General features: G+C 35.8%; 3 protein-coding genes across 3 annotated transcripts; all 3 read right to left on the reverse strand.

Moving 5' to 3' along the window:
* Positions 1–1,470: 1,470 nt before the first annotated feature.
* timm10b (translocase of inner mitochondrial membrane 10 homolog B (yeast)) lies at positions 1,471–3,118 on the reverse strand. The gene is made up of 3 exons (XM_055208530.2): positions 2,912–3,118; positions 2,714–2,809; positions 1,471–2,332 (listed from the first exon to the last, which is right to left on the reverse strand). Exons 1-3 carry the CDS (start codon positions 2,936–2,938, stop codon positions 1,688–1,690), a joined length of 768 nt encoding a protein of 255 aa, XP_055064505.2. The 5' UTR covers positions 2,939–3,118; the 3' UTR covers positions 1,471–1,687.
* A 676-nt stretch (positions 3,119–3,794) lies between these two features.
* LOC129446981 (uncharacterized) lies at positions 3,795–7,401 on the reverse strand. The gene is made up of 6 exons (XM_073874239.1): positions 7,254–7,401; positions 6,526–6,649; positions 6,368–6,421; positions 6,144–6,211; positions 5,665–5,738; positions 3,795–4,598 (listed from the first exon to the last, which is right to left on the reverse strand). Exons 1-6 carry the CDS (start codon positions 7,258–7,260, stop codon positions 4,206–4,208), a joined length of 720 nt encoding a protein of 239 aa, XP_073730340.1. The 5' UTR covers positions 7,261–7,401; the 3' UTR covers positions 3,795–4,205.
* A 2,192-nt stretch (positions 7,402–9,593) lies between these two features.
* On the reverse strand, positions 9,594–19,865 carry LOC129447118 (nectin 1a). The gene is made up of 9 exons (XM_073874240.1): positions 19,710–19,865; positions 19,024–19,377; positions 18,815–18,933; positions 13,473–13,626; positions 13,062–13,182; positions 12,805–12,941; positions 12,087–12,494; positions 10,735–10,828; positions 9,594–10,656 (listed from the first exon to the last, which is right to left on the reverse strand). The coding sequence occupies exons 1-9, from the start codon at positions 19,765–19,767 to the stop codon at positions 10,566–10,568; spliced, it is 1,536 nt and encodes a 511-aa protein (XP_073730341.1). The 5' UTR covers positions 19,768–19,865; the 3' UTR covers positions 9,594–10,565.
* Between the last annotated feature and the right edge of the window lie 1,997 nt (positions 19,866–21,862).

Genomic DNA, 21,862 nt, shown 5'->3' on the forward strand with positions numbered 1-21,862 from the left:
ATGGTAGCATGCACAGGACAAACATGTTGTCATCTTAAACAACGTAGGGACGAAACACACTCTATAGAATGGTTTGTCTGTTTAGGGCTACTGTAGAAACATGACGGCAACTTTCATGTAAGGGGACCCGCACAGTGGCGGCTCGTGACTGCCCATCCGAGGGGTGCTAATTCAAAATAAGTGTTCGGAGTGTCAGGTGTGTTTCTCCTTTTTTCAAAATATGTGTGCATCATGAGTTTTGTCAAAATAAGTGCCTGCTGCACACGCGTCAAAACCGTTTATGATAAAAGAGACGCTCACGTTCACAAAAAACAAGCAAGTCACTCCCTTAACAGTAAACTTTGATTACGCATAAGATTAGGCAAGTATCTGGCAAACGCGAGCGTCTCTTTTATCATAAACCCTTTAGATGCAGCAGGCACTTATTTTGACAAGACACGTGATGCACCTCTCGATGCGCATAACACAAATCTTGAAAAAAGGAACCACACACGACAGGGTACAAACATGTTGTTACGAACTTTGCATCAAGCGCCCTCGAAAAAAGAAGTCACCGGCCGCCAGTGGACCCGCAGTGTATGTTGATAACAACTGATCATTCCAGGTAATTAAAACAATACAGTTCAGTATGTAAGGTCTTATACACCACTGATAATATGGTGTAAACACAGCTCATACCTTGAAAACGGTCTCACAAAAAATTTTAGTGGTTTTGAAACCTTGACTCTTTAAAACCTCGGTACACCTTGAAAATTTTTGCTAATATTATTAATGACCAATAATTGTATTTAATGTAAGGAACATAGACTGTAAAGTTATAATAGACTATATATTTTATATTTAAATTGTAGTAAAATTCCTAGATACTATTGTCTTTTTAAACTTTACCATACTCAAAATTAAAGTAGACTATATAACAAAATGTACCACGGTTTATCAGCTATTTTGTCACTATATTTAATCGTACAAAATACTTTAGCAAACATTAATTAAATGTAGTAATTACTACACTATACCAAAGTATACTACATTTAGTAAAGTCTACTACAGTAAACACTAACATCTGTACTATAGAGTTAGTTTTTCATGTAGGGATCTACAATATCTTGCACTGTCTGATTATATGGTTATTTTTAAAAACCCTTTTACAAAAAATCAGTTTTGTGTATTTGAAAAGCTACAGAATGTCTATCAGTGTTTACAATTAAATAAATGATCACAAATGTGTAATGATGAAAATAAACCTTACAACTATACAAGCATCGATGTTTGTCCTAAAAGTCATAATACTAACATGATGTGATAAAGCCCAGATAAAATATATGGACATTTTAAGAATTTAAGCAAACATGCATTTAAAAAAAAAATCACATAAGGTAACTTGAGTAAACTAAAATCTGTCTAAATATGTATAATTCTTTTAAAAATACACTATAAAGATTTAAAAATACAACAGGAAGACAAAACATCTTCAGATTTTACAATTAATTTTAATTAAAAGACAGAGTTCACTTGTTAGCCAGCAATACATAGGTTTTGAAAAAGGTATTTAAATATCATGAAGTTCATTTTACTGAAAGTGATCAAGAGTTCTAAAAGGCTTCTATGATTCCTGTCTGTTAAGACTGCATATGCTCAGTGCAGCATAAATAACATCTCTGTCTTCTCTTTTTTTTTCTGCATGGCATCAGGATGTTTTTGAGGAATTCTGGCCTGCTCCAGCTGTAGACCGTGTTTCAGAAGCAGACATAGCTGTCAAACTGCTGGAGTTTAGATTTAATTTTTCTACTGGGATACCTGCCACTGCACTTGAGAGGGAACCTACACTAGAACTTGTAGATGTGGATATTACTGGTGACACAGTTACGGTTCCTTGTAAAGAATCAGTTTGTGCATTAGGAGATACCGCTGACAATGATGCTTCACTTGTAGATATGAATGGGACAGACACCTTGGCTGTTTCTGTTGCTTGTGTGGCTGACTCAAAAACGGATGGATGATTATGAGCTGAATCTATTTGAGGAGTCATATTTGATGGCGTAGTGAGCCCTGATGATGCATGATCGAAGGCTGAGGGCATTTCTACTGAAGATATTGTGGCTGGGACACCAGGGATGGATGAAGGGCCAGGTTGTGTGTCCGTCATCACAGGAGGTGGGTTTTCTATTGCACCTCCATGTGCTGCAGCTTCAGCTTTTGCTACTTCTGCAGCTTTGCTCTCCATCTCCTGCATGCGTTTCTGCACCATCGCCGGCATCAGCTGCACATACGTGCCCATTAAGCGATGATTGGTCCTTATTAATTTACCCGCACAACTGTCCACACAACGCTCCTGGAACAAAGTAAGAAAAAGGGAATTTGTATTAATAACACCCATTTACACATATGGGTCAAAATTGTTCTTTTCTTTTTTTGGTAGAAGACGTTAAATATTGTGTTTTTAATGTTTTGATATTTAGAATGAAAGGTAATAGTAAGCTGCCTGTAATTTAGTGCATGCTTTTTTAGTAGTAACTTAAAGTATATTTATTACAGTGACAGGTGCACCCTTAAATATTACTACATTTATTTGCATTGAAAACAATGACAATTCATTTGCATCTACCTATACAAACTTTTGTTTATTTCAACCCACGCATGCATTATTCTGGGGGTAAGTTAAACTATGCATTACATAAACTATCGTTAATTTAGTAAATCAGACACCATTCACCTCATCCATTGTCAGATTTCTGTAGTTGAAGTTGCTCGTGCACCGCTGGAAGCAGATTTCCGTCATGCGATTGTACACGAGGAGGAAGTCCCGCAACTATATAACAGAAACAAAACAATAACATTGTACACCATTTGTCGTATAATGACTGCGAAATGGTAAAACGAGACAAGCTCTGCACGCGCTATATGTACTCACGTTTCGCAGTTGTCCATCGTGATCCATTGTAATATTGCTTACAGTATACGTCGAAATCACAATATAGGCAAGTTTAAATATACTGCAATATACTACAAATGCAAACAGACAAGTAAAACCAAAATTATGTCCAAAAACTGTCGCATGACTTTCAGCAGCGCGCGGCCATGTTTGCAATCACGTGACTACAGGAGCAAAATACGTCACATAAGCTTCGGCGGAAGTTGGGGCCGTTTCTCAATCCAAAGACTGCAGCCTGCGGAGGTCGTATATGCAATTAAGCTTAATTTAAGTTAACTGAGCATTACATTCGCAAGTCATAATTAAGCATATTACAACGATCTACGATTAACTAAAAATAATAGTCAAGTTTATAATTGTTAATATTTTGAAATAAGACAGTGTTGATGACGTAAGAAGACTAGAAATGCGACCTACGGAGGATGCTGCCTTCGGATTGAGAAACGGTTTATGTCTTGTTGTCATCCTAAATGAAAATGCTGTAATATAGTTGAGAATTTACTATAGTAAACTAACTGTAGAAAAATGTATGTAGTAGAAACTAAAGTGTTTATTAATTTATATTAAATATAAAAGTAATACTACATAGTATCTGTTCATATTGTTATTACAATAATAAAGTGTAGTAATATACACATATAGTATGTAGTATTTTACATTATATAACGATTTACTACAGTTTACTATAGTAAAGACTAAAAGTTGCTTTAAGATATTTGGTCTGTATATTTGACTTTTAATTGAATTGCATGTGTGTCTTATTTTAGTATTTTTCCGAACTGTGGTTATTATGCTTTTTCATCTTTAAACCTTGAGACATTTAAAGAAAAAAAGCAAAGCACAAAAACACATTCACCATAACCTTTAATTATATTATAACTTATAAAAAACACTGTGAATTGAATGAAGCCCTTAATCACAAATGCACTATTTTTAATTTTTTTTTTTTTTATTATTAATTATTAACTGTTAAACAATAGAGAATATTTGTTAGCATGGCTTTTTTAATATATGTACAACTGCAAACAGACCAACATTAAAAGTTTCCAAATGCAACAACAATAAAAAAGTTCATCATCATAGCGAACTCTATTAACACATCCTCAAAATAAAAGGTCTGCTTTTGCAAAGAAATGTATGAGAATTTCTTCACTTCTCACCCAAAAGCTTGTGACCTTTGCATTATACTATGAGTTTCTTATTTTTGATATCTGAGCTGTTGACAGTTCCGCCCACAGTATGATGTTTCATCTTTAAGGATGCAAAAGTTTTGTTAACTATTATCTTCCAGACTTTGTCTTGATCTGCCGAGTGAGTGGTCAAAGTCTTCATGTGAATTTGTTCTCAACTCAAATTCTTCAGTTTTATTTCTCTCCCTCTCTAACTCCCTCACCCTTTCTCTCTCCCTCTCTCTCTCCTCTGCCTCCAGGGCTACTTGATGGCTGTTGAGGTAGATACTATGCCGTGAAACCACGAGGCTGCTGGTTCGTGATGGGAGGGTGATGTCCGCCTCAATGTCCTGGTCCTCACAGTTCTGCTGAGAAACAGGTTGTGGATGTGTCTGAGCTTGGTGGGTCTGAGCCTGTTTTTGGAATTTTCGTTTCTTCTTACGCTTTTTATTTGCTGACAGATCCAGAGAAGCATAGGACACATCTCCCTGATGGACCTGTTGAATAATTATAGCATATAATACATAATATAACTGGTTTGATGTAGCTGAACATTTTTTTTTAAGTTTTCAAAATGTGTCACAGGAAAGTATATAGCAGCCACGTTTTTAGAAATAATGACTTATTTATCATTTTGATCCTGAATTTCTTGACAATCATTCATGAGAATTACATTGATGTACAACATAAAAAGGCCTTCAAGTACATTTCACAATAAGTTTACGTAAAGTTATTATTGTGAAATTTACTTGAAGGGCTTTTTATGTATACAATACATTTATCTCTTAGCATAAACCTGACAATAAAATGTCAGCATCCGTAAAAGCGTACAGGCAAACTGTATTCGAAATGTTGACACCGCAATGTCAAACAAAATTTTACTAAATAAGACCCCATTAGTTCTTTGCAAAAGATCATTGCAGATAAACATTAAATGTTTCGCATGAAAGTTATTATTGTGGTCTAAGCATGAAGCTTTTGACGCATTTACTGTTGCACAGTGGTCTGAGATCTCTGACCACAGCTGCATTCATTAAAAGCTATGTTTCTACACACAGGCCTGCTCTATATAAAAATACGTGGGAGGACATGCCTGAAATAGTTTTCATGTGTGCTTTCACAGATAGCTATCTGATGATGTTTAAAAAAAACACTGATAAAATCAGATGTCATGAAGTAATTTTAAAACTGTCACACACAATGCAGTTTTGTAACTGTTTTATAAGTTTAAGGATTGGAAATATCAGCAAACCATGCAATGGTTTCTAAACAAGACATTAACTCGTATAAAGACACACTATCCAAATGCATCCAATTGGATGCGTTCATCTAAATAATAAGCAAAAGAAATGTAAATATAAATAAATAATAAATCAGTGCAGTAATCGACATAAAATGTTTTTAAAACCTGAAATGTTTCCTATTTAAGTTATTTGGAGAGCTCCGTGTTTACATAAGGAAAGCAAAAATGTGAACATTGAAATCAAGAATTAATATTTTGCATTATTTGGAAAATGTGACAAATGCAAACAAACTTCCAAGTCATCCGAGAGAAAAGCATACCTTTAAAGTCTTTTTTGATGTGCTTGCCTGTGACATTTGTTCATAGCACACATCTTCAGGCATTCTGAAAGATCCTGTTCAAAAGAATCAGATTGAGTAATGAATAAATACTTTCTTCATTTATGCATTATTTTAGATGTAACTAAATAATTTGGAATATCATTGGTGTCATGTTAGGATGTGTTTCATCTGACAAATTGCATAAATAAGAGACTGGATTAAATAAAAGATTATACACTCTTAAAAATGCTGGGTTATTTTCAACGCAGTGTTGGGTCAAAAAGGGACAAGCCCTGGAGTTGGGTTAAATTAAGCAAAAAAAAGAAAAAAAAAAATTATATAATATATTTGACCCAACAATTGGTTGGAACAACCCAGCATAAATTACAACCAAACGGGCTGGGCTTGTGCCTTTTAGACCCAATAATGTGTTGAAAATATCCCAGCATTATCCCAGAGTGTATTTGTGAGAAACCCACCTCCTACTTCTAAACAGATATTCCCATAAATTGGATTCTCCTTTCTTTCCATTTCATCGTCCTCAAACCTGCATGACAGATAACCAAGCTGTCAATTTTTTATTGTAAAGAGTTGTGGATTAAGATTATTATTACGTCAAAAAAAAAAAAAAAATGTAATTAACTGCCTTTGTCAAGTTGCAGCATTTTTAAAAATTCATTGGAAACAGTTTGTTGATCGTCACCTGTCAATTGAATTTCTACGAAATTCTTCCTCTCCATACTCAAAAGGGTCTTCATTAGCTAAATCAAAATCATGAGATACATTTTTATTCAGTTTGATCAAATGTAACATTTCTTTATGCGTTCTTTCAAATTTCACATTAGTGTAACTGAATAGCACTTAGCTCTTTTATTTCTGTCCTGTCTTCTTAATAAATAGAGAGCAACATTTATACAAACAGATATCAGCAGTCCAAGAGATAACAGAGCAATAACCACATATGGATGTATGCACTTTTCATTACCTACAGATACACACACACATATATAAAATTATATTATATTGATCCATATATTTGTATGTTATTAAAATCTAATATGTTTTATTCAAGACTTTGTTACACTCTTTTTAATTTTTCAAAAATATGTTTTTTGATTGTGCATTCCAATTGATATCAATCAAACTGCAGTTAAGTACACAATAAAATACAACAAAAACATGATAACATAAAAATAACATGTTTTGAGAAAAGAATAAAACGGAGTTATCTGGTTTTGAAATCAAACTCTTAATATTATTATTGGCATAGAGATAATGCAAATGTACATTTAGATTTTGTAAACAGCACAAATCATAAAAGTCGCTTGTAAAATATAATTATCAACAATCATTTAGCCTACACTTTCTTTTATGAATTTAAATGTGCCATTAAACATAAATATATACTCTAGGATTACAAAGAGGCCTTTGAATGTTAAATTCATTTGAATTAATTTTCTGTCTTTGGCACAAAAATGGATGACCTTAAAAATATAAACACCTACTCAAAGAGATTAAAAAACTTGCTGAAATACAGAAAAATTGTTCTCATGCAATCAAAAAAAATTAAAACATCCTCTAGCACTTACCTGACATCTTGCTTTAGGGTCAGATGTCCGATAAACACTTTGTGTGATAAAAACGCGTTCACCTGTGCGCGAGCATGTTCAAGACGATGTGCACAAGTGTTGCAGCTATTTTTGTCGTCTTTAGACTTTTACGGTTACAAACAGGAAATGTGGCGGCCACCTTATTCGTTGCAAACATCACACACATCACATTGTGTCATTAAGAACAGTCTCATTGATCTCTTTAGAACTTAAGAAAATAAATAAATTATAAAGTTTTATTATGATATAATTATATATAATACAATTAAGATATATTTTTTAGACTTTCTGTTTTAGAAGTGTATTGTTGTTGTTTGCCATGTTTTGTAAAGTTTGTGAAATTAGTTCCTCCTCACCTTTCTATTAAAAAGTTCATTATTATTTAGCAATTTTTTAAATTTTGTAATGATTTAGGTCATCAGTAAAATTGTGATTTAAAATTAGGTATACATAGGAATCAAAAAGCCTACAAATGTAAACTAAGCTAATATAGCTTGTATAATGTAATGCAAAAGAAAACAAATATTTTTTATAATCATGTGCAAAGTTTTAAATATACAACACTACTGAAATTGTGATACGGAGGATGACAAAATATATAATAGATAAAAAGTGTAGTTAAAGACAATCTTTTCTAAAATTAAATGTACTATTTCTTGTAACACTGCATTCAGGTAATGTTTATAAAAGGACCACACAAGCTCATATTAAACAGACAAAAAGCTGTTCTGTATTTATGATACAAAGATATAAACACACAAATAACAAAAATGAATAAAATTATTATTTTTTTACTTTTACTAAACAATAATTGAGTTTCACATACATTATTATTGTATTTACATTTGTTTAATTACCCAATATCATGTATAACATTGACTAGAGACGTGTTACAGGATACAGATGATCTCAACTTTGAAACAATCAATCCTTTTTGAATTTTCCATTTCCGGCCACAAAAGCAAGAGCAGGAAACGTCCTCTTGAGTGAAAATGAAGCTGTTGTTCAAGCAAAGAACCACAATGTACAAAACTCATCTCTTTATCTCTTCCTAAAACACATGCACTAGTTTTGCGCCGCACACATATGCTTATTAATCTTCTCTCTATACAGTACGGCTCAACACAAAAAAGAAGAAAAGAAAACTAAATGTAAAATTTTGCATTAGCAGCATAAATTGAAACCTAAGCTTATGTTATGTTTACAAATGTTGTGTTTGTTTGTTGTTTCTACAGTAGTAATAAGAAATGGGTACCAAAGTAGGGCTATGGACTAAAAATAGCCTGGCCATATTTGGCATTGCTCTATAAGATTGAGGATAAACACTGTCTGTTGGTCACTCCGTCTGATGTGGTTTTGCAGTTGGTTTGTCTTTACTATCTGAGGTGTAGCTGAGGTTTTATGGAGCCTGTAAAAAGTTGTTGTCGCCTTCGGTTTGTTAATTCAAACAGGGGGCTACTGTAACCTGTACAGTAGTTTCAGAGGAAAGCACTTGGACCGTGATGATGTGTATTACATGCTAGATTTGCAGCTATATCAAAACTGCATCAAAAGCAGGACAATTTAAGAGTTCAGATGCAAAACACCCCCTAAGTGCATATAAAATGTTTTCTGTTTTTTTGGTGTATAGGTTAAGTAATTTAACTTTAATGGCAATAAAAAGGTTATTAGGCAGTAATTGATATTGTCACTTTAGACATTTCATGGTATTTAAAGGAACACGCCCACATTTTGGGGATTTAACTTATTCACCGTATCCCCCAGAGTTAGAAAAGTCCACACATACCCCTCTCCTCTCCGTGCGTCCTGCAACTCTGTCTGACGCAGCCCCCGCTAGCTTAGCCCAGCACAAAGACTGGAAGTGAACGGCTCCAGCCAGCACACTGCTCCCAACAAGCGACAAAACAACGCAAACATTTTCCCACTTATGTTTTGTGGTTTGTATACTCACACCGTGTACAAATAACAAGGTGACACGAGACACAGTGATCCTCCAACAGCACATACACTGGGAACTATATTCTCAGATGGCAAAGCACTGCTACTTGGGCGGAGTGATTTGCACAACTCTGACCGAAGTCTCTGTTCTCTGGGAATATAGTTCCCAGTATATATACTGTTAAAAGATGGCTGTGTCTCATATGACCTCGTTATTGGTACACGGTGTGACCACACAAATCACAACACCCAAATAAGAAAATGTTGGTGTTATTTTGTCACTTGTTGGGAGCAGTATGCTAGCTGAAGCCATTCACTTCCAGTCTTTGTGCTAAGCTAAGCTAGCGGGGCTGCATCAGACAGAGCCACAGCACGCACAAAGATGATACAGGCATGCATGGACCCATCCAACTCTGGGGTATACGGTGAACAAGCCATATTCCCCAAATATGGGCGTGTTCCTTTAACAAATTTGAGTGACTGTCTTTCGCTGCAAAACCCTCTAAGTGCATGCAAGCTTTTAAGACAAAATCTCAACTTCTTCAATTTTTGGACAAGACACTAGCATCTAAAAACATTGCAAATAAAAAAAGTCAGAATGTAAAAATGAAGAAACTGAACCACACATTAGGGGGCGCTGTGATCTATGTGGCAGCCACATTTAGGTTGTATTCAGGTCCAAGTTTGAATGTGATCCACGGCCGTTTCACATGCTATCGTTTATTTACTTAGTCTTCTGTGCATATAGAGGATTTAAAGTGAAGATATTTGATGCTTTTGGTCAATATCATTGGCCGAATTTCAATCGGAAATGATAATTCCCTAAGCCCTTTTACCTTCGAAGATAAGAACTCTTGATGTGTTAACTCTTAATAGGTGTGTGTAATTATGTCGATTACAATAAATTGTCATTTTCACTTTATCCTGAGTGACCATCCCAATCCCAGAAGTGAAAACGCTGTTTTTAATTTGCCCATTATCTCCTTTTTGATGAAGGTGCATGCGTTAAGCCGCTTTTGCATCTGAGCTCTTCAATTGCATAGACTGATTTATATATTGAAAATATACAGTTAATTGGCAAATTTGTTAAACACAGAATTAAATTTAATAAAATTGTACAATTGGAAAAAACAGATGAATTATAAAAATAACATTTTTACATAGCCCTACAATTAAAAATGTGCAAAAAACAAATTACATATAAACACATAAAAATAAACAAAATCAACAACATAATACATTTAAATCTGGTTTATCTGCATGTTAAAAGTATTTTAAATCTTGTATGATAACAGTCAGTGAAATTCTGCCCCGTGATCTGTGGGTGGGGCTAAAAGGCACACAGAGTCACGCTTAAATATCAGTCATGCGGATATCATTGACTCTCACTGATGTGTACTTTACTGGTGGAGGAGGAGGCTTGAACGGAGGTGGCATATCCATTCTGAAACAAAGAAAGTGAAAAATAATGACCATTATGGATATAAAGAACAGTATAGTGGACAATTTTTGCGTTTCTTACTTTTTCTGTGTGATGTGTCTTTTGTACAGTAGAAGAATCAACACCAGTAACAGCAACAGTATTGGGATAACAATATATGATACCCGTTTTGAGTCTGATCAAGTAGAAAATGGAAGAAAGAGAGATGTGAGGCCTCAAAGTTTTAAAACTGAACTGCATGATCAACCAATAATAGTGTTAGGAATTAAAGCAACACTAAAGAGTTTTTGCTCTTTGTTCCCCCTACAGGTTAGAAGCGGAATTGTCCATTACCATTGTCGTAAATACTGCAGCAGCTGGCTCTGATTGGGTTGTAGGTCTGCGTAAAGCAAGTTTTTGTAGTTTTCACTCAAACTACAGGACCGTGACCCGACGGTTGGAAACTTCTTTAGTGCGGTTTTGGCCGATAGAGGGCTGCAAAGCCAATGTGAAAGTGCCATTCACCATGTTTCGAGTGGATGAATTTTAAGGTAAAAAAAAACTCTTTGGTGTTGCTTTAATTATACTGACATTAGTCTACATGAGACTTTATATGAATCTCATCTACTTAAAAATATGTTCTCAACCAATTTAACTCAAAAAATGTCGTGTAAAACAGGAAACTTATTAGGAAAATATGTATGATGGTGTTTGATTTTATTTTTCAGGATTAGATCATGAAACATTATTGTTAACGAAATCAAACTGTAATTAAATAGCATCTAAAATACAACTAGGTTACTTAAATGCTTTAAAGTGCTGGTAAACAGATAATTTTGTTTAGTAATTTATAGAACGGAAAACTGTGGAAAAGTCTTTGAGGATTTTTATGAAGGTAAACCAGTAACAAAACTTCTAAATATAATATTTGTATAAAAATTTTATATTTGTACTTGTACACTAATATCACAGTCACAATGTGAAAACTTGCAAACTAAAAATCTAAAAAAAGATTTCAAAAAAAAAAAACACTAGCTAAACAAACACAAATATGCACATCGTTTCAAATCTGTCACTGCACTGTCAAATCTTTGTTTTTTGACTTTTGAAACTCTTTTTACTTGGGCCGGGTTTGATGACGTCACTCAGCAGAAGAGCCACATCGCTCCCTTGTGGCGGGTAAAATCACAATCAAGGGAACTAACAAACCAATGATAACCTTTGGAATTGATCAATATTAAAATACATGCTCTCAAGTTTTGCTACTGATTTACCTTCATACTTTTTGACCAGGATGTGGAGGCTGAAGGTCAAGTTCACCCTCAAAAGTGCTTCAGAGTGTTCCAATGGTACCATTTACTTCTCAAAATCTATCATCATTTGCGATCAGCCTTCAGTATGGTCTGCATTTCTTTCACCAAAAAATTTGAAAAGGAATATATGTGTTACTGTACCTTGTTCTATTATCACAACCCTGACAGTCACTGTGGTGTCTTTGTTTTCACTAACAAATGTAACTGTTGTGCTTCTGGTAGCTGGATCTGTAGCTGTCATATTGATGGGATACGAGGTGCTTGTCGAGTTTAAGAAATATGGATGTGATGTGGATGCATTGCCAACAGGGGGAGCAAAAGAGCTGCCATTGAAAGGACTATTATCACTGGTGTGTCTGGCGAGATCAGTGGTCATTGTAGCATTTGGTTGTGTTGTATTTGTTAGAAAGTGACCGGATTGTGATGTTGTCACCGTAGCATCAGTGCTCCATGAATTAGAAGTAAAGTTGATCAAAGAGTTGGTGGTTTGATTGAGATATGAAGTGCTGAAGCTTTTTGTTGGGGATGATGTCGTCTCAGTTGTGGATCCTTTTACATGAATGGGGTAAAAAAGTGAAAAGTAAACAATTGATTTTAGGATTATTTACATGCATGTAATTACATTTATGTATGGCATTTTCACATATTCACAGAATATTTATGTATATTGAATGTTCTGCGTTTCACGGTGTATAATTAATTCCCAAGGGATTCAGTGACTTTCTTATGTTTATACATCTCCGGCTCAGCAATGAGCATTGCTTTGGGCATTCTGAGGTTTTATGGTTTATTATTTAGTTACCATATTTAAAAAAAACTCCACACAAGTTACAATACTAAAAACAATAGCTTTTCATACCTGGGAGAACATGGATAGAAAGGTCCATGTGTGTCTGGAGTTGATTGTTGTGAAAAGCAGCGGTCAGTCGATATGTTCCTGAATGATCAGAAGTCACTGAACTCAGAGACAAAGTGTCAGAGCCAGCGACTGTTGTGTTACCCTACAAACAATCACATATTCATGTCAAACAAGCTCTGGCATTTACTACAACACAAATACACAAACATTTTTAAATCAAGCAATATTAATCTCTTAACATTTCAGACTGAATAATCTTACCCTTTATCCATTGATACAGCAATGGCTGAGAGGCTTTTGTCTTACAAGAAATCGTCACATCTTCACCAATATTGACTCTTAAAGGGCTGCTTGTGTTGCACTCAATGCTGTCAAGAACTGTTTGAGAAAACAGGAATTATTTGTGACCCAGTTTTCTGAAAACCCAGCATTTACTGCTTTCTACAAAAAAGAACATCCTACATCATTTTATGAAATGTATAGTTGATATCTTTAATATTGACTGAGTAAGATTGAAATCAAACTTTGATGGTTTAACCTGGATTTGGGTCACATAGTTTATTAATTTTGTGTACTTGTAAGAGTCTGAGCTTTGTGATTCATTTGTGATTATCCCCATTTCTATTTGCTTTGGGTATTTGATTTACATCCCTAATATGAGCACTTACAATTCACAGTCAGTCTCATGGTGGCGTTGAAACCTTGCTGATGTTGGTCTGATGAGTCCCATTGAGGTAAACAGACATACAGATCACTGTTGTTTCTGGTGATGTTGGGTAAATTGAACTCTCCACTCAAGCTTTTAAGTAAAAACGATTCGTCCTGTGATAAGAAAAATGAGATCAAAGTCTTATTCTTGCTTCAAAGAAAACAATATGCAGAAAAGATCAATCATTATGTGGACTGGAAATGAAAGAGACAGGTCACCCAAAAACAGTATCACCAATTTTCATGAATCCAAAACGAGTGTAACTGGAACAAAAACAAGAAATCCTAAAGAATGAACTTTTTAATCTATTATTTTTGACCCAAATTTGTCAAGCCTAAAAAATAACCGCATTATGTGTTATACTCCAAGTCTGCTAATGCTTTATGATAACTGTGTGTGAAGAGCAGAATTTTGGTCTTATTCCCAAAGCAATCATGCAGATTCATAAGAATCAGAATGCTATAGGTTATTGTAAAAATGTTTTGTTTTTTTTAAGCTGTGAAGTAGATCTGGATTATATTAAAGAAAAATTTTTTAACAGATAACTTATAATAATACAGTTTGCCAAATAATTCAAGATTCGATACGATAATGCTTTAAAGCTGCACTTCGTAACTTTTGCCTCTCTATCGCCATCTCTGTTGGAAACATAAAATTGCAGTTATTTGCGGAGTAAAATGTGCATTGTGCTTTGCCCTGCTACTCCGTGCGGATGTATCTGATGTCTTTGATCACAGCATTAGAGCGGGTCTGTCATTATACATTGACATGACAATTGTACATTCTAAGGGGGCGTGCACACCAAAGCTTTTACACCGGCGGCCAGTGTATGTTTTTAATTGTTTCCAATGGAAGCACAGCGCTTTTCAAAAAAGCCGGCAGCTGTCGCTCGGCGGATTTTCCGCGCATGTACTATGAATCTGAGTATAATATTTGTTTATTATCAGTAATGAACTAATCAAGGTAATCATTCACACACACACATGCACGCACACACACACACACACACACGCACACCAGAGGTTGCGTTAGACTTTTTCACTTGTAAAAATTCTGCCATAAATTATTATCCGTCATTTCATGTTTTGAGGATAATAATTGTTTTGGTTCACATGTTTATTTCCAATCGTGAACTTACAAGACGAGCATACAAGTTAAAATATGTTTGCTTATTTATTTATTTGTGAAGAGAACAGATGAACAGAGAGCGTGCATTTTAACATCACGTGAAGCAGATAAATGATGATCTCGCAGTGACAGACAGCTGAGGCGATAAAACATGTAAACTTTATGTTGAACAGGCAAATATGATCAAATCACAAAATACGATTGCGATTAAAATAGCAAAAAATTTGTAAAAACCTGAAATGAATTAAACTCATGAAACTTTATCTGAAACCATCTTGTGTTATAAACACAAGCAGATTAATGCAGACTCTTGTCATTAGAATACATCAGATAGACGGCAAATAGATGTAACAAGACACCGTCTATCTGAGGTAATCTAATGACAAGAGTCTGCATTAATCTGTCTGAAGATTGATTTCGCGCTCTTCCATTTGGTTAACTGATCTGACACACACGCAAGCGCGCATGCACACGCACGCATGCACACACGCACACACACAGTAAAGTTGCCTTATCACAGACCAGTAGGCTACTTTGCAACGAAGTTGACCAAGCCATGGAAAATACAGAATTATCTGAGCATCATGTCCACACAAAGGGAGCTCAAATGCGTTCTATCACGCAGACTTTGAAACAGCAAACAGGGAAAACAATAATGACTTACTGTAGCATCCTGCTAACGTTAGCCAACTCCGTTTGCCATAAGACCTGGAAAAGCACACAGTGTAAACGCCACCATGATCATTTCCTGGTGCTCAATCTGGTCCAAGCTCCTTAATCCTTTATTTATTCTTCAACTGAACACCTGGTAAAGGGTGATTTTGTAAGCATAAAATCATATTTCCTTTATCTCAAGATATTTCACTTGCTTATACTGCTCAGTTCCATGACAATCTGCAACGCGGTTTTGAGACTTTGAGAACAATCCAATCACATAAGGTCAAAGACATAAAAAACTATTTTGATTCGCTTACAACATAAGTGGGAGGGTTTGGGGCGCACAGTCCTGCGCCCCAGGGCGGATCCGAAACCAACCAATTAGAGCTCAGCCTCAGGTTACATGTTTTTACCCTTTTTACTGACCTACATACACACTTGCTTGACACACCCACAACAAACTCAGTTTTGATTATTATTTTTAAATAAATGATAACATGACTAACAGTGAAATAGTACAACTAAATGATTTTATTTTGTAATAATTTGCACTATATATTTAACTTTTTGGTAACATGTTAAAGTAGCCTATTGACCAGCCGCCACTGGTCAGCAGATCTTGTTGCAACCCGCAGATCATTCCACAGATGAGAAATAGATCCAGAGAAGGTACGCAATAGTGATTTTTTCCCTTTTTGGGATGGCACCACAAGCCACATGGATCTAGAGGGTACATAAGTCTGTATAAGCGATTGAAGGTAAGGGGGTGCTGACCCAGTGGCGGTTTAAAAGCCAGGAGCAGAGCTTTGAATTTAATGTCAGCTTCTACAGGAAGCCAGTGTTACCTGACAAAAAGAGGAGTGACGTTCACCCTCTTTGACTAATTGAAGACCACTCTTGCAGCAGCATTCTTGATCATCTATAGGGGTTTGGTTGTACAGGCTGGGAGTCCGGCCAATAACGCATTGCAATAGTACAGTCTGGACAGGACAAGAGCCTGGACTAGGACCTGTGTAGCATGCTTCGATAGCAAAGGTCTAATTTTCTTTGGATGAATCTACAAGAGCGGGTGGTGCTGGCAACATACATAAATGTCCAAATATAACTAAGGCCTAGTCCTGGGTTAATATAAACCATGGGTGACAAAACCATTATATTTAACCCTGGAGGACCCACGGGGTCAAATTTGTTCAATAGAATAAATGGGTTTTTATGTCTGTTTACTTGTGAAAGCACCGTCAGTCAAATCCATTCCACTTGGCTCATTTAAAGGCCATATAAATTAAACTCAAATTTTGGGTTTTCACTACTTTTGCCCACTGTACTCCCGCGGCACAACAAGGTAAGCAAAGTTTTTAGACTATAAAAGTACTTGTTTGTTTAAAAGGCACCAGAATACAAGAAAATGGCATCTACTTAGACTCACTAACATTTTTTTTTCTTCCGACACCCATGATTTAAACCCTGTATAGGACTGTCCCATTGAGTGAAGAAAAAAGTCTAAGACACACGCAAGTGTACCTGGTACAAGTATACCTACATTCTTTTCGACAACAAAGCACCTGAACCCAACAAGCTCATAATTACGACTTTTGAAGTGATAATTATAAAATTTATGAAAGCAGCATTAACTCTTGTTATAGCACAAGCTCTTTGCAGTTTGAGCCTTAATTGTAGATGATTTCCCAGATGTAAGGACATAATAATCTGACGTTCAAGTGAAATTCCCCAAATGATCGTCACTTAGGACTAAAGTAGCCGCGTCCTCTTCTTTCTTGTGACGTAATTACGCTATAATTTCAAAATGTTTAAATTACATTTTTCGCAAAGTTTGACCTGACCAAGCAAATTATAAATCATTATTATAAGATTAACATTACAAATCAGGGTACAGCAGACAGTTTTGAACACTGATTTTTTATGTATTTACTCAACAACAGATTTTTGTTTATTTTTAACTGAAAAAAGTTATGGATTTAATAAAAATCCATTTAAATGATATTAAACTATACTTACTGTAAAAAATAAAACTTATATAACCAACATACATGCAGTCATGCAGGCACAGGGCCTAAAATTTATACGCCAGTCTTTCTGCTATCTGCATCGACCTAAAACTTAGACTTTACATAACTCTGAAATAATTTATACGAAAGTTATTGCAAACCATTGCATATGCATATTGTGATGTGCACATTTGCAGTTTTTTTTTTTATCATTTTGATGGATTGAGTAATCTTTACCTTAAAGCCTTATCACTGAATTATTCATAACTGCTGTTCAAAAGAAATCCTACCCAGTCTCATGTAGATGTGTATAAATAGCACGAAGTGTTAAAATTGTGCAATACATGCATGCATATGATATGCCAATCCTTCCCATTCACTTAAACGGTGCGTCTTTTTGTCGTTTTATTTATTGGTTTCTCCATTTTTTTCTGTTTTTTAAACCATTTTTGCTTGGGTTTAGGGTTAGATTTGAGATTTGCTTAAGGAGGTTATTTAATATACGGTTTCTCCATGCTTTTGTCTATTTTTAAAGGAATAGTCTACTCATTTTCAATATTAAAATATGTTATTACCTTAACTAAGAATTGTTGATACATCCCTCTATCATCTGTGTGCGTGCACGTAAGCGCTGGAGCGCGCTGCGACGATTCGATAGCATTTAGCTTAGCCCCATTCATTCAATGGTACCAATCAGAGATAAAGTTAGAAGTGACCAAACACATCAACGTTTTTCCTATTTAAGACGAGTAGTTATACGAGCAAGTTTGGTGGTACAAAATAAAACGTAGCGCTTTTTTAAGCAGATTTAAAAGAGGAACTATAATTTACGGCGTAATAGCACTTTTGGGAGTACTTCGACTCGGCGCAGTAACACCCTCCCCATCCCATTATGAGATGGAGAAGGGGAGCGGACTTTTCAGGTGAGTCGAAGCACTCACAAAAGTGCCACCACGCCACAAAATACAGTTCCTCTTTTAAATCCGCTTAGAAAAGTGCTACGTTTTATTTTGTACCACCAAACTTGCTCGTATAACTACTCGTCTTAAATAGGAAAAACGCTGATGTATTTGGTCACTTCTAACTTTATCTCTGATTGGTACCATTGAATGAATGGGGCTAAGCTAAATGCTATCGAAGTGTCGCAGCGCGCTCCAGCGCTTACATGCACACACATACAGGTGATAGAGGGATGTATCAACAATTCTTAGTTAAGGTAATAACATATTTTAATATGGAAAATGAGTAGACTATTCCTTTAAGCCATGGTCGCTTGGAGTTGGGATTTGGGTTAGGATGTCATTTTTATGTAACAAAAAGTTAGTCTAACCCTAAACCCAAGCGACAATGGTAAAAAATAGCAAAAAACAACAACAAAAAGATGTGCCGCAATTTATATGCAACACTGAGATTGGGTTTAAGAAATCATACAGGTTTGGATGCAACATGCTGCTAAATGAATGTTTCGTTTTTGGGTGAACTATCCCTTTGTAAGTGTGCAGTCACTCACCTTTGACCTTTGAAGTACATAACGGAGTGGGCGAGGACTAGCTGAACATCTCATTTTTACTTCGTCTCCCTCTTTTACAAATTCATATGAACTTGACATCTCTAATGATACTGGAGGCTCTGAAATGAACAAAGAGATTATGCTCATTCAGTTTTATTTGTGTTGTATACAGAATATTCAGATAAAATGGATAACGGTGAAAAGTTTACCTGTGACATACACCTTTGTAAGCCTTTTAATCGAGCCAAAGGGAAAAGAAGTCATTTCACAAATATAGTTGCCGCTGTCATTCAGTGTTACGTGAATCAGGTTCAAGACAGAGCCCCGTAGCTTCCCTGTTGAACTCTTCCTTCCCTCCACAACAAAACCATTTTTATGATATTGTATTGGGAATAAAGGATGGAAAACTGCGATCTTCTGATCATCTCCACTTTTCTGTTTAATCCATTCTGTCTGGATAATGTTGACATTTTCTTGCTCATCCACAATGCAAGGCAGGCTAATGTTTTCTCCCTTTACAGCAGTTGTCGAATTGTAATGATGTATCGTGAGGCCATTTGTTCCTACCAAACAATTTAAGTGAGTGATAATACATATTACTTTATTAAAAAGTTGACAATAATACATTCCATAGAAATGAATGAACAAGTTTACAGTTTCATAAGGAAAAATTTCTAAAAATTTTATCCAAAAGCAACTTAAGTTATACATTTTATCAACACGTGTGTTCCCTGGGATCAAACCTTTGACCTTTTACACAGCTAACACCATGCTCTACCAGCCGAGCTAAAGAAACGCATTTAGCATCATTCTATGAAATATAAATAAGCAGATGATTTTATTAGCATTATAATATTCCTGAATATATTCTTTGTGAAAAAATCAGAACACTTACCTTGTATGATGCACATTAAAATAACTTTATAAGTCGCCACAGTTATAAAAAAATCCATATCTGTGTCAATGTCTGTCAGAACTCAAAGTGCTAAACAGCGTCAGAGCGCAGGAAGTGAGCTACACCACCAGAGAGACAGGAACCGGTTTATATTTTCATCGTCTACCAAAACCGACCTCTAAAGCCTGTCTGTATCAACACTCACTTAGTTTCACTTCAGCAGTGCTGTGGTGCATTTGCCCATCTGAATAGACAAAGGATGCTTTTACTTAAAGCACTATAGTGTCAAAAGCAGAATTACATGGGTTTGCATTCGCTTTAACCTTTTACTAGTACACACTTTATTTAGTTTTGAAATGATTCACTTCATTTATGCTGTTTTTGTGTTTTTATCACAAGGCTCTGCTTTAATCCAGATCTAAATGACTTTATTTTATCGAGCTGTTGACAGTCAAGCCTTCTTCAATTTCCTGCCAGGATGCATTTATGTGACGAATTGTGGTTGCCTTCACTTGAAACATACGTGCGTCTAGAAACATGCCTACGTGTGCACACACACATGAGCTTGCACCCACACACACACAGCAGACAGACATTTCCGTACTGCATGATGACGTCAAGCTCTGTGTTACTGTTTGTGAATATTGTAGCAAATAATCAAAGCAAATTCTTTAAGTGTAGATCGTGATTGGATCGGTGGGTTGAACCGGAACCAGAAACAAATCATTTAATCCAATTTATAAACCAATTATTGATTAACCAATTAATTGAAATGACAAAAAGGAACGAATATGTCATTAAAATAATGTTACGTTTTGAGATTTTCAGATGACTGGGTAACCTCAGTGATTTTTAAGTTCACTGGGTAGGAAAATCATCAGTGCATAACCATTTACATTTTGATTTCTATTAAGTTCCCCAAACAACACAACTGAATTGCTTTACAATACTTGAAAAAACCAGATGAGTCAAACAAACTAATTTTAGGGTTTTTCATTTTTGGGGCTTTACATGTGACAGTAAACTATAGTGGGGAGAGTCCAAAGGAACGTGGCAGGGTTAAAAGAGTTCAATGAAAGCTTCTTCCAGATAACAATCACACATCATGTGTCTATTTCTCTGTCTCTGTGGTCTGCAACTCACAATCATTTGCATTATCAGATGAAACAAATTGCCATTAAATTTTAATGAAGAAGTAAATGTTGTACAATAGGGATAAAAATAATGGGTCAATTTTGATTTTTTTTTCTTATTTGTTGGAATGAATGCAAGTGGGAAAAGAACGGAAGAGATTTACAAATCCACAAATGTGGCATCTGATGGCAGCGCAGGGAAATATAAACTCTAAAATTTAAAAATTAAAGTAAGTTTGTACACACACACACTAGTGATGGGGATGAGACTGCCTATGCCGAGTCAAGACCGAGTCTTTGAAGGGTTGAGACCGAGTCTCGACTGAGTCGGTTGGTTTTTCAAATAGAGTCAAGACCGAGTCTTTGAGGTAGCAAGTCTGAGTCGAGACCAAGCCCTTTAGGAGTCGAGACCGAGTCTGTTGGTTTTCAAATAGAGTCAAGTCTGAGTCAAGACCGAGTCTTTGAGGTAGCAAGTCTGAGTCGAGACCAAGCCTTTTAGGAGTCAAGGCCGAGTCTTTTGGTTTTCAAATAGAGTCGAGTCCGAGTCAAGACCGAGTCTTTGAGGTAGCAAGTCTGAGTCGAGACAAAGCCCTTTAGGAGTCGAGACCAAGTCTGTTGGTTTTCAAATAGAGTCGAGTCCGAGTCAAGACCGAGTCTTTGAGGTAGCAAGTCTGAGTCAAGAACAAGCCCTTTAGGAGTCGAGGCCGAGTCTGTTGGTTTTCAAATAGAGTCGAGTCCGAGTCAAGACCGAGTCTTTGAGGTAGCAAGCCTAAGTCAAGACCAAGTCCTTTAGGAGTCAAGGCCGAGTCTGTTGGTTTTCAAATAGAGTCGAGTCCAAGTCAAGACCGAGTCTTTGAGGTAGCAAGTCTGAGTCGAGACCAAGTCCTTTAGGAGTCACGGCCGAGTCTGTTGGTTTTCAAATAGAGTCAAGTCCGAGTCAAGACCGAGTCTTTGAGGTAGCAAGTCTGAGTCGAGACCAAGTCCTTTAGGAGTCACGGCCGAGTCTGTTGGTTTTCAAAT

Source organism: Misgurnus anguillicaudatus, chromosome 12 (genome assembly GCF_027580225.2).
Source record: "Misgurnus anguillicaudatus chromosome 12, ASM2758022v2, whole genome shotgun sequence".
In the NCBI taxonomy this organism is placed as follows: Eukaryota; Metazoa; Chordata; class Actinopteri; order Cypriniformes; family Cobitidae; genus Misgurnus; species Misgurnus anguillicaudatus.

Bases quoted from the DNA above. Each gene is read 5' to 3' on its own strand.
- timm10b (XM_055208530.2), bottom strand. From the start codon at position 2,938: ATGGATCACGATGGACAACTGCGAAAC. The intron at 2,810-2,911 runs GTGAGTACATAT...TCTGTTATATAG, and splicing joins ACGATGGACAACTGCGAAAC to TTGCGGGACTTCCTCCTCGT. The intron at 2,333-2,713 runs GTGAATGGTGTC...ACTTTGTTCCAG, and splicing joins GAAATCTGACAATGGATGAG to GAGCGTTGTGTGGACAGTTG.
- LOC129446981 (XM_073874239.1), bottom strand. The intron at 6,212-6,367 runs GTGACGATCAAC...TCTGTCATGCAG, and splicing joins CGTAGAAATTCAATTGACAG to GTTTGAGGACGATGAAATGG. The intron at 4,599-5,664 runs GTATGCTTTTCT...ATTATTCAACAG, and splicing joins CATCAAAAAAGACTTTAAAG to GTCCATCAGGGAGATGTGTC.
- LOC129447118 (XM_073874240.1), bottom strand. From the start codon at position 19,767: ATGGATTTTTTTATAACTGTGGCGACTTATAAAGTTATTTTAATGTGC. The intron at 12,942-13,061 runs GATTATTCAGTC...TTTGTAGGGTAA, and splicing joins TATCAATGGATAAAGGGTAA to CACAACAGTCGCTGGCTCTG. The intron at 10,829-12,086 runs GTACAGTAACAC...CTACTTGATCAG, and splicing joins GGTTGTGATAATAGAACAAG to ACTCAAAACGGGTATCATAT.